The following is a 13,133-nucleotide window of genomic DNA, read 5'->3' as shown; positions in this document are numbered from 1 at the left end:
AAACATTTCTGGTTGTCACAACTGGAAGGATGCTGTTGGAATCTAGTGGGTAGAGGTAAGAGATGCTATCAAACATTCTGCAATGCACTGGACAGCCCACAACAAAGATTTATCCGAGCCAAAACGTGAGCACTGCCAAGGATGAGAAGCTGTTGACTCTTTTTGAAATAGTTCAGTTTCAACAGAAAGCAGTGTGGCATAGGAAGAGGGAAAAAAAGCTGGATCCAGAATCAGAAGCCCTGGATGTAAATCCTAGCTATGCCATTTACTAGCCATATAACCTCAGGCAACTTAATCTGTTATGTGTGTCCATTTCCCCACCTCAAAGGACTGAGATAAAGGGGAGAAGAATTTGCACAGAGCCTAACACACGACAAGTACTCAACGAATGTTAATTTTCTTCTATTGACTCTGTCCTCTGCTCCCCTTCTTCCTCCTTCCACTTATGTGATCTTCAGTCTTTCTTTTGACCATGTTCAGTTATGCTTTTTACTACATTTTAAAACTCAGAAATAGAGCAAGTAAGATTTAAGTATCCCTGTTACCTCAGAAGGCTTTAAAATTTTTAATTGGCAGACTGTAACTACCAAGTTAACAGCATAATCCAAATAAATTTTAGTTTTTAAAAAACAGAACATTCCTCATTTTGTGTTGTCTGATGTTTCCTTGTGGCTAGATTGAGTTTATGCGGTCTCACAAGAACACAGGTGATATCATGTCATTCTCAGAGTATCACATCAGGAAGCACATGATGTCCATCTGTCCCTCATTGGTGATATTCTGATCCCACTTTATAATTACTTCCCCCACCCCGTCCCTTTGCCACCAGTAAGCAATTTATAGGGAGACACTTTAAGATCATGCAAATATCTTGCTCCTCATCTACTTTTCTTCCTGTAAAATGGAAAAGTCCAGCAGAAACCACTGTTACCAGGTTATCAAAGTCAGTATCACCAGGAATAACACTGACATCAAGAGCTCAGTGATTTGATACACTAAAAAGGACATGGTACCATTTCTGTGGTCCTTATGCCAGGGATACAAGACATTGGTCCAATCATGAGACACCACCAAACAGGCCCTAAATGAGACACATTCAGCAAAACAACTAATCAATACTCCTCAGGGCTATCATGATCGATAGAGATAAGGAAAGACTGAGAACTATTGCAGAGTGTAGGAAATCAGGGGGAAATGACAACTAAGAGCAATGTAGGATGCTGAGTGGGATCCTGGAACATAAAGAGAACATTAGTGAAATAATTACTGGGGAGAGTTGGAATAAGGTTCTTAGCTTCATTAATTGTATCGTATCAATGTTTTTAAAGTCCCCCTGGATTTAACATCCATTGGTATTTCTTGTCTGGTTCAATCTTTACCATTACAATTGCAAAGGAATGATTTTACAACTCCTGCACTGTAAGCAAGAGAACTCCTTTCTACCCATGTATTCATTTACTTACTTTACTTACCTTACTTAGAGACAGAGTCTTCTTTGTCACCCTGGCTGGACTGCAGTGGCACAGTCATAGCTCACTATAACTTGAAACTCCTGGGCTCAAGCAATTCTCCTGCCTCAGCACCCCTCCAGTTAGCTAGGAATACAAGCGTGTGCTGATATGCCATGCTAATTTTTTAAATTATTTTTTTGTAGAGGTGGGTTCTCACTATGTTGTCCAAGCTGGTCTCAAACTCCTGGACTCAAGTGATCCTCCGTCCTCGAACTCCCAAAGTGATTTATTTATTAATTATGAGTATGGACTTATAAATCTCTATTTTTCAATGGTTCATTATTGAACTTATTTTGATGCTCAAATAGTCCCAGATTTGGCCAAAGGGAAACCCTTCGAGCTGGCTCTTCCGTCTTTGTGACACGCCCCCACTGTCTTTTTTGAGCACTTCTTTACTTTCTGGTATAGCAAGATGTTCCAGGTTCATCTTGTATCCATCCTGCCCACGCATAAACTTATCCATTTCTCTGAAGAGCCCTGGTTCCCTTGAGTGAGGAATGGTTATGAAACAGCAAAGATCTAGGTGATGGGTGTGTTTGTTGTTACTATGGCATCTTTTAAAAATTTATTTATTTATTTTTTTATAGAGACAGGATTTGATCATGTTGCCCAAACTGGTCTTGAACTCCCGGACTCAAGTGATCCACCCACGCAGTTTCCCAAAGTGTTGGGATTACAGGCGTGAGCAACCACACCGAGCAACTATGGCATCTTTGCTTCATGGTTCTTTCATTGGAGAGAGCCAGGAAATGTATGCATGTTTATACACATAAAAATATACATGGGGCCAGGCATGGTGGCTCCTGCCTGTAATCCCAGCACTTTGTGAGGCCAAGGCAGGTGGATCACTATCTTTTATTTTAATTTATATTTCTCTTATTATGAGTGAAGTTGAGCATATTTTCTTATGTTTAAGGCCATTTTTATATATCTTTTAGTGATTATTCTCATGTTTTTTGCCTTTTTAAAATACAGTTTATCTTCCCCCCCCCACAAGTTATTTATGAATTAGGGATATTAATCCTTTTTCTGTGATACGTTACAAATATTTTTTCCCAGTTTGCCATTTGTCTTTTGACTCTGCTTATGGTATTTCTGGCCACACAAACTTTTTAACTTATATGTAGACAAACTTATCTTTTCTTGCATCTATATTTTGTATGACAGTTAGAAAGCTTTTCACTGCACTGAGCTTAAAGAGAAATTCATCCATGTTTTCTTCTAACATATACTTAAGTTATTTATTTATTTATTTATTTTTAAGAGACAGAGTCTCACTTTCATCCGTTGAAGTGCAGTGGCACAATCATAGCTCACTGTAATCTGAACCTCGTGGCTCAAGCGATCTTCCCACCTCAGCCTCCCAAAGTGCTGGGATTACAGGGATAAGCCCCTGTGCCCAGCCCTAACATTTATTTAGATTTGTTTTTTACATTTAAATTTCTGATTCATTTGGAGCTTTCTCTTGAATATGAGAAACACATCTAATTTCATCTATTTTTTCCAAATGTCCATCCAGTTGTTCCAATATCATTTGTCAAAGATTATCTTTATTTCAGTGTTTTAAGATGTAATTTTATTATATACTAGATTTTACTTGTAGTTGGGTCTATTTTGAGACTTTCCATTCTTATGCATTACCTATTCTATTCTTTGTATCCTATTCCGTTTCTGTTCATCTACTCATGTACCAGTACTGCACTCTTATTTATAAAAGTTTTTGTGGTGTTTAGTCTCTGCTATGGTTAATCCTCTCTCAGAGCTCTTTTCAGCTTTTCCCTAACTATTCCTGTGTGTACAATTTGCTATATGAATTTTGCAGTCAACTTATATATATAGCTCAATGGGATTTTTACTGGTATTAAATTGATAAATTAACTTTGGAAGAATTGACATTTTCGTGATGTTGAGACTCCCCAATCAAGAACAGGGGATATCTTCTTAGTTTTCTACTTTGTCCTTCAGAAGTGTTTCACAGTTTTTTTTCACATGGGTTTTCGACATTTCTCAGGTTTATTCCTGTTTTAACTTTTCTGTTGCTATTGTAAATGGGGCCCAGGCTGGAGTACAGTGGCGTGATCTCAGCTCACTGCAACTTCCGCCTCCCGGGTTCAAGCAATTCTCCTGCCTCAGCCTCCTGAGTAGCTGAGACTACAGGCATGCACCACCACGCCCAGCTAATTTTTCTATTTTTAGTAGAGTTGAGGTTTCACCATGTTGGCCAGGCTAGTTTAGAACTCCTCACCTCAGGTGATCCGCCTGCCTTGGCCTCCCAAAGTGCTGGGATTACAGGCGTGAGCTAACTGGCTATTATGTATGAATGCTACTGATTTTTGCATACTAATTTTATATTCTGCTACCTTGATGAATTCGTTTATAGATGGTTTTATCACAGATTCTCCAGGGTTTTCCAGGTATACTATCATGCCATCTACAAAGAGAGACGTTTTATATTTTCTTTTTTTTTTTTTAGATGGAATCTCACTTTGTTTACCCAGGTTGAAGTGCAATGGTGCAATCTGGGCTCACTGCAACCTCCACCTCCCAGGTTCAAGTGATTCTTCTGCCTCAGCCTCCCGAGTAGCTGGGATTACAGGCACACACCACCACGCCCAGCTAATTTTTATATTTTTAGTAGAGAAGGGGTTTCACCATGTTGGCCAGGCTGGTTTCGAACTCCTGACCTCAAGTGATCTGCCCACCTTGGCCTCCCAAAGCGTTGGGATTATGGGTGTGAGCCACTGCACTCAGCCTTTATTTTTCCATTATTATGCCTGTGATTGTTTTCTCTAGGTTAAATGCATAGGCTAGCAAATCAGAACATTATATAGTAATGGAGACAGTAGGCATCATTGCTTTGTTCCCGGCCTTAGAGGAAATGTCTCTATGGTTTCCCACTAAGATGCTGACTCTAGAATTTAGATATATACATTTTATGATGTAAAGGAAACAGCCACCCATTCTGATTTTTCTCAAGTTTTTATTAGGAATGAGTGTTGAATTTTGTCAAAGCCTTTCTCTGATCCATGAAGATAATCGTATAATCTTTATAGTAATATACTTTCAAATACTGAACCAACCTTGTATTCCTGCTATTAAATCCCACTTGATCATGGTGTACTTTTTTAAAATGTGGTGTTGCAATCTGTCCCCTAATATTTAAGACTTTTATATCAATATTCATAAGTTACATTAGTCTATATCCTCTTTTTTCTATGCTATCTTTATGAGGTTTAAGGTTATACCTGATAAAGATAGCATAAAAAAATCAATGTTATATTTATTTAATTCAATGTTATACTTGCTTCATTCAAAGAACTTGGAAGTTTTCCTTTATTATTTATGCTCTAAAACAATTTATGTAGCATTAGGACTATCTACCTGATCTCTAAAGGTTTGACAGAAGTTTCCTGCCAATCTATCTGGGCCTGGTGTTTTTGTATGAAGTAGTTCCTTCATAACTTTCTCTTTTCTTCTATGGAAACTGGTCTGCTTAAGCTTTCCATCTCAAATTGGCTCAATTTTATTAAACTGTACGTGCCTAAGAAATTATCCATTTCCTCTAGGTTTTCAAATTTATTTGCACAGGAATCTACTGTAGTCTCACAGTATTTTTTGAGATTTTCTCTGTATTAACAGTATTTCTCCCTTGTCATTTCTCATTTTGTGCATGTTTTTACTCCACTGTTTTGATTATTATATTAATTAATGGTGTTTTTTCCCCCACAAAGAACCAAGATTTTGATTAATTTGATCCACTATTTTTCTGTTCTCTACTTTATTAATTTCCACTTTTATCTTTAGTAGTTTCTTGTGTTTTTTGTTGTTGTTTACTTTCTTTCTAGGTTTTTGAGTTGGGAATTTATTTTCATTATTTCATTTGTATTGATTTCATTATTTCATTTGTTAAACACTTGTTTTTAACATTATTCCATGGATTTTAACATGTAGTATTTTTGTTATCTGTAATTATTCTTAAAAAATCCTGTAATTTGTTTGTATCTCTTTTCCTCCAAGAGTTATTTAGAAGGTATTTTTTTATTTATATATATATATATATTTTTATTATACTTTAGGTTCTAGGGTACATGTGCACAACATGCAGGTTTGTTACATATGTATACATGTGCCATGTTGGTGTGCTGCACCCATTAACTCGTCATTTACATTAGGTATATCTCCTAATGCTATCCCTCCCCCCTCCCCCCACTCCACAACAGGCCCCGGTGTGTGATGTTCCCATTCCCGTGTCCAAGTGTTCTCACTGTTCAATTCCCACCTATGAGTGAGAACATGCGGGGTTTGTTTTTTTTGTCCTTGTGATAGTTTGCTGAGAATGATGGTTTCCAGCTTCATCCATGTCCCTACAAAGGACATGGACTCATCATTTTTTATGGCTGCATAGTATTCCATGGTGTATATGTGCCACATTTTCTTAATCCAGTCTATCATTGTTGGACACTTGGGTTGGTTCCAAGTCTTTGCTATTGTGAATAGTGCCGCAATAAACATACGTGTGAATGTGTCTTTATAGCAGCATGATTTACAGTCCTTTGGGTATATACCCAGTAATGGGATCACTGGGTCAAATGGTATTTCTAGTTCTAGATCCCTGAGAAATCGCCACACTGTCTTCCACAATGGTTGAATAGAAGGTATTTTAATTTCCAAGTAAAAGTGTCTTTGCTTTTTGACTTTTAGTTTCAGTTTTCATTTCCAGTTTTATTGCATTGTGATCACAGACAATAGTTTGTAATAATTCTACCTTATGGGACCTACCCATGTTTTCTTTGTGCTCTAGTATATGACGTGTGATTAATTTTTATGAACATTCTATGTGTTTAAGAAGATAATATATTCTTATCAAAGTTCTCTGCATATATTTTAAATATTCTTTATATTTTCCACCTCTTTACAATCTGTGCTTTATTTAGTTATCCTCAGCTCTGTATTCCACTTTACTAATTTTCTCTTTAGCCATGTTTTGTCTACTGTTAAACCACCTACTGAGGTTTTCATTTCAAGAAGTTTTCTTTCATTGTTTTCTAAATCCATCCCTTATTTTGTGAGTTCTATTCCTTCATTTACATCTTCAAATATTTTAAATACTAGGTCAGGCAGAGTGGCTCACACATGTAATCCTGGCACTGTGGGAGGCTGAGGTGGGTGGATTGCTTGAGCTCAGGAGTCCAAGACCAGCCTGGAAAGCATGGCGAAACCCCATCTCTGCTAAAAATACAAAAATTAGTCGGACATGGTGGCACATGCTTGTACTCCCAGCTACTCAGGAGGCTGAGGTGGGAGGATTGCATGAGCCCAGGAGGTTGAGGCTGCAGTGTGCCGAGATCGCCCCACTGCACTCCAGCCTGGGCAAGAGTGAGATCCCACCTTTAAATAAATAAAGTTAAACACTGTATTAAGTATTTGTGTTAAATAATTAAAGATTTTTTTCAGATTGCTCTAAATCCTTGAATATGAATTTTCCCATTTCTCTTTGAGTCTTTCTTGCCACAGGACTTCTTTATGTGTTTTATAATTTTTTACTCTGAGTTCATCTTCTGTGGAACATTTTATCAAATGAACTGCCTGCATATATTACTGACATGCTTAACAAATTTGTAGAGGATAAAAAGGTGATTAATATGGTCAGCAGAATCATACAAAATGATCTTGATGGAGTAAAACAAGATGAATCTAAAAAAGGTGACAGTTAACAGATATAAAGTTTGTTGTTTTGGTAGTTGTTTTTAGAAACTGGGTCTCACTATGTTGCCTAAGCTGATCTCGAACTCCTGGCCTAAAGGAATCCTCCCAAAGTGCTGGGACAACAGGTGTAAGTCACCATGCCTGGCCTATATATAATTTTTAACATGGATTCTAAAAGGACTTCAGAGATAAAGGAAACTTAGCAACTTATCAACATATACAAAAATAAATATAAGAGCAATGAGACTACAATATAATGTTGCTGCCAAAAAGCTGATTTTGCATTAATGGAAAAATGAGGGAAATATTAGCATTACTCTATCCTAGAGTCAGAAAACATCTGGAACACTGTCTTCAATTTGACAGTGTTCACGCCTTCAATTTGAGGCATGAAACTTTAAATAAATAATTTAAATGCTAGTTTCAATCAAATCTTGTCTATAGAATGATTCAAGTTACAACTCATGCAACAAGTCATCTCAAAAAACAGCTATAAAGGCAATCTTGGATAATTTCAAAGAAAAAAAATCAAAGAGCAACACTGCATCAATTCCTAGTTAGTACGTCAGATAACACACACTAAGATGCACCTTCCTTCAATAACTACAACATTAACACATAAAAATTCCCTTAAAAACATAATACTCATCAACTGACAGAAAAAGGAAAAAAATCCCATGATACTCAATGTCTTTACTTGTTTATACATATACCTTGAAGAGGGATTCTTTTCCAGGCAGGGACCTGGATAGGATGAGATCACTTACGGAAAAAGGAGCAGTATATCAGCTGAGAAAGAACATTAGGGAGAATAAACAGCCTAACATATAAGGCAATTACTATCCCATTTTATAATCCTACACTTATAGTGAAAACAGAGGCCCTAATTTTTACTAATAATTTCAAAATATTTTGCCGCTTATAAACTTAATTTCTTTACGGAAAAATACAGAGAAGCATCAAAATGCAAAACTAATGTCTCAATCAGTAACTATAGTCTGGATATTATCATCAAATAGGATTGTTCTGAGGACCATAAAAGTATACTAATTTGCTTTTATAAATACAGTTGTAAAAGCATTCTATTCTTAAACTATTTCAGGTTTAAACTTGGTCACAAATGCCCTCAAGTAGTCTATTTCTCTCATTCCCTCACCCCAATTTCTTTACATCTATAAATTATTATTAAATAAATCCTTGTCTCCTACAGTGAATGGGGAGTATATGAAGAAGCAGCGTAATTTTTCTTTCTCACATGTCCTTTGAATGTGTCATCATGCCTGACATTTACTTTTAGCAGAACATGCTTCCTAATACTCACATCACCTTCTCTCAGGGTTTGAAGAAATTCTTGCAGTTTGTCTGCTGTTTTTTCTGCTGCTAGAGATAAAATCTTCTGGTCCATTGTTGCTCATATCACAGAACTACAAGGGAAAAACGTCAGAGGTGGGTGAAGATTCCAGAAATAAACAAACTTGATTTGTTTTCCTTCCCTGTTAACTGAATATTTCATACCTATTATGCAATGGGTGCTCAAAAAACTTAGGACTATCTTTAAGTAGCTGATTCTTTTTTCTTCTTCTTCTTAAGCTCAGTGGCAAGATGATTCTTAACCTAACCAAAATAATCCTGAAAATTCCCTGGAATTGCCTTATTAGGAATCTGTATTCTAATCAAGTGGTTTCATAATTTTTGCCCACACTTGTTACCATCTACTCACCATACTACCTAGAACAAAGCTTCCATTTAACAGCATATCAAGTATGTAATACATTATATATTACCATAAGCATGTGATAAAGTATTTGACAAATAAATGAATAAACCAATAGCACTATAAATGCTATGTGCCAATTAAATGGTATAAAAACAAGTGAGAAGGGGAGCCCAAGAGTGTGAGGCTCCAGTGAGCTATGATCATGCCACAGTACTCCAGCCTAGGCAACAAGGTAAGACCCTGTCTCTTAAAAAAAAAAAAAAAAAAAAAAAGAGGCCGGGCACCGTGGCTCACGCCTGTAATCCCAGCACTTTGGGAGGCCGAGGAGGGCAGATCACGAAGTCAGGAGATCGAGACCATTTTGGCTAACACGGTGAAACCCCCGTCTCTACCAAAAATACAAAAAAAAAAATTAGCTGGGTGTGGTGGCGGGCGCCTATAGTCCCAGCTACTCGGGAGGCTGAGGCAGGAGAATGGCGTGAACCCGGGAGGAGGAGCTTGCAGTGAGCGGAGATCACGCCACTGCACTCCAGCCTGGGCGACAGAGCGAGGCTCTGTCTCAAAAAAAAAAAAAAAGAAAGGAAGAAAGAAAGAAAGAAAAGCTGAGAAGTTAACAAGGTAAAAGATGTAACTGTGTTCTTAAATGTCAAGGCTTCGCAGCAGAGGAAAGCTTGAACTGGAACTTAGAGATTAAATATAGGTAGTCCAGACAACCAGGTTGTATACATTATGGAGAAGGGTATCATGAAGAAAGGCATTCATACGGGAAATGAGAAATTTCTTTGGGGAAAATGAGTAAAATGGCTGAGGTAGAATCCAAGTAGGAAAATAGTGAGTAGGAAGGCTGGAAAGATAGGCTGGAAGTAAACAGGTTAAGGAATTTAGATTCTATTTCGTAAATTACTGAGAACCATTAAAAAATTTGAGCAAAAGACAATCTCACAAGATTGCAAGTGTTTGAGGAAACAGAACCTAGCATCTTTGTGCAGATTAAAGTGGGGAGAAGGTAAGAAGAAACAGCAAATGCTAAGAGACCACTTGGAAGTTATTTTAGTGGAAATGATAAAGACCTGTACTAGGGTGGTGACTGGAGAACAGAAAAGATGGGATGAAATGGAGGCACATGAAGCAGATAGAATTCAGTGAGTAGCTATGAAAATAGAAGGGGGAAGTACAGCCTAGTAGAAAGAAAATCTGTTCCTCCTCTTCTTCCTCCTGTGTTTCCCGTCTCCATAAATGGTACCATCATCCACTCAGCTGCTCAGACCAGAAACCTAGGTAACATTCTTAACAACTTTGCCTTCATCCTTCACCACATCCATTACCAAGTCCTGTCAATGTTACCTACTAAATATCTCCCAAATCTGTCTACTTTTCTCCATCTCCACTACTGACACATTACTCCAAACCACCACCATCTCTCACCTGAACTACTGCAATCGTTTCCTAACTTGTTCCCTTCTACGCAGCAACTAAAGTGATGTTTTTGAAACACAAACCTGATTATGTGACTTATCTTCCCTCCATGCCATCCTCATCTTAAAGCTCTTCAGTGGCTTCCATTGCTTTATCAGTCCAAAACCCTTAAGTAAGGATAAAATAAGTCCTGCAAGTTCTGACCCATGCCTACCTCCCTTTCATCACTCTGCTCCAGCCATGCAGAATTGCTTCCACTCCTTCAAATCTCCAAGTTCTTTCTGCCACAGGCCCTTCCACATGTTTCCATCTGGAACTTAAATAAATATTCCTGCTTCCATCCACTGCCCCCCAATCTTTTATTACTAATTCCTACAAATCCTTCAGATCTCAGCTCAATCCACATCTCCTCAAAAGCTCAGTCTAGGCCAGGCGCAGTAGCTCACGCCTGTAATCTCAGCACTTTGGGAGGCCAAGGCGGGCGGATCACGAGGTCAAGAGATCCAGACCTTCCTGGCCAACATGGTGAAACCCCGTCTCTACTAAAAATACAAAAAAAAAAAAAAAAAAAAAAAAATAGCTGGGCGTGACGGCACGCACCTGTAGTCCCAGCTACTTGGGAGGCTGAGGCAGGAGAATCACTTGAACTCAGGAGGCGGAGGTTGCAGTGAGCCGAGATCGCGCCACTGCACTCCAGCCTGGCAACAGAGGGAGACTCTGTCTCAAAAAAAAAAAAGAAAAGCTCAGTCTAGGTTAAACGTTCCCCTAGTACATCCTCTCATGGCACCAGTAAACTCTCTTACATACTGTCACTAATTTTTAATATTACATGTGTAATTATCAGATTAACAAATGTTATCTCCCACTAGACTATAAGTCCCGTAAGGACACGGGCCGTAGCTGGTTTTGTTTATCATTGTATCTCCAGCACTTAGCACAGTAACTAGCTCAAACTAGGTAACAAATATTTGTTGAACAAATTATTGAACCCCTATAATAGGGAAAACACCGAACCCAGCACTTTACATTCATTAACATGACGCCCACAACACCACCTACTAGGTAGGTGTAATATTAGCCCCATTTTGGATGAACAACTTTTGGGATTCAGAGATTAGGGAATTTCCCCCAAGATTAGAAGGCTACCAAGTGGCAGAGAGAGAAGTGAAACCCGAGTCTGTCCAGCTCCAGACTCCAAGATCCCATGCTTTGAACTACCGGATGCAAACAGGACACACCAACCTAAAAAGGTGTCCAGCCAGAAGGGGCAGGCGGCTTCGGAGGGGAATACGTTTAAATCAACCTAGGCACATTTGCTAAAATCATCCTAAAACCAGAGGTAAGACCAGAGGCGGGTGGCTGTGAATTCCCTGAACGCGAAGTAGATTCCTTGCCAAGAGACGCTGGGGAGCATCAGAGATCTGAAGCCGAGATCCGAGAATGGCAGAGCCCCGCCGGCGGGAAACGCCGCGGCCTTCCCTTCCGGGTTCTTCAGTTAACAAGCCGTGAGCGCAAATACAAAAACTATAACACGAAGCAGCTGGTGATGGAGACCGCGACCGGACAACAAATGCAAAGCAAGGTTAAGGGAAATTTCTCAGAAGTAAGAGCTGACTCTCGGCCAAGGGGGAAGAATTTAACAGAAGGGGCTCCGACCGAGGCACTCCCCTAGGAGGGAACTGCGAAAGCTGAGGCAGGCGGCGGGAGACAGCGGAGCGCGTTTTCCACGCCAGAGAAAATACCAGAACGCCAAGTCAGGACAGGAGCCTCCTTTCCCCCACAGAACCGCTCCCTCCCAGGGGCCCAGTCCGACAGCCCGAGCAACTCGCGAGCCGCTCTGCACTCACCTCGGGCCTCACCTTCGCCACAAACTTCCAAAAAGCCCGCTCAACCCAAGGCCGCCACACTTCCGTTACCCGTAACAACAAGATCCGCCCCCACGGCTCACTTCCGCCGTCCGGGTGCCTGCGGGCAGGGTGTACCATGAAGACTGAAGGGGTGCCGGGAAGCGTGCGGGAGCGTCCCAGCTCACAGTCGGAGGGGGGCGCTGCCTGTCCGAACTCGCGCTCGGGACCGCCGATGAGCACGCGCGGTGGGACCTGAGCGTGCCCAGCGCGGTGTCCCGACAGGTTCAGCTTCCCTCGTGTCCTGTTGAGGGAGTAGTCAGTGCGGGAGGGGACTCACAATTGGTGGCCCCGCAGGTCTTGGCACTGGAAAAGCCTGGAAGGCAGAGGCGGATTTCATACTCCACCTTGTGCCAAGGGACGGTAACCCCTCAGATGTAAGCCCCCTGTGGCTAGGGGTCTTAATGGACTTTTGGGAGTTGTGGTTTTTGCTTGTTCTCTGTTTTGTTTTGTTTTGCGCTCCCCTTGCGTAACCCCAGCGTTTATTGCATAGCCTGGCAAAAGCAGCGAATATTTGTTAAATGAACAACTGACAGTGGGGCGAACACCGACAGAGGGTGGGCCGAGATTCTATTTTGGGTTGAGGGAGCACCTTGCGCAAAGGGTCTGAGAGCAACGAGCAAGCAACAGAGCCCCTGGCCAGTTCAGAAGGCGAAGGTGCTCGGTGGGAGTGGGAAGACAGGGGTTTCTAACTCCTTTTCATATTGGGGACAGTGGGGAACCGCTGAAGGGGAAGGACATGACTGTGTTCGCATTGTAGACTGCTGTCTCGGGCAGGTGAGTACCGCAGAAACTGTTCAAAAGAGATGAGCCAGGTGGGGCGGACCGAAGGCAGGACCCCCCTTAGAAGACTGTAAGTTGTCCCAAAGATAGGTGGTG

At 40.4% G+C, this 13,133-nt stretch overlaps 1 protein-coding gene across 24 annotated transcripts in view; it reads right to left on the bottom strand.

Moving 5' to 3' along the window:
• Nucleotides 1–12,437, bottom strand: part of FANCI (FA complementation group I) — a 73,534-nt gene extending 61,097 nt beyond the window's left edge. For 5 of the 24 annotated variants that reach the window (XM_510581.9, XM_054667896.2, XM_063795338.1 and 2 more), the window contains exons 1-2: nt 12,210–12,350; nt 8,539–8,641 (exon numbers count right to left, since the gene is read on the bottom strand). In XM_510581.9, the coding sequence (XP_510581.5) occupies nt 8,539–8,622 (84 nt within the window). In that variant the 5' untranslated portion in view covers nt 8,623–8,641; nt 12,210–12,350. Of the gene's footprint in view, nt 1–8,538; nt 8,642–10,433; nt 10,667–10,950; nt 11,063–12,197 lie in introns of those variants that run through there. The other 19 variants (XM_024349357.3, XM_063795339.1, XM_063795340.1 and 16 more) reach the window with 9 other exon arrangements.
• Nucleotides 12,438–13,133: the final 696 nt, after the last annotated feature.

This window comes from Pan troglodytes, chromosome 16 (genome assembly GCF_028858775.2).
Source record: "Pan troglodytes isolate AG18354 chromosome 16, NHGRI_mPanTro3-v2.0_pri, whole genome shotgun sequence".
NCBI classification, from domain to species: domain Eukaryota; kingdom Metazoa; phylum Chordata; class Mammalia; order Primates; family Hominidae; genus Pan; species Pan troglodytes.
This window is presented reverse-complemented; position numbering and strand designations above follow the sequence as displayed.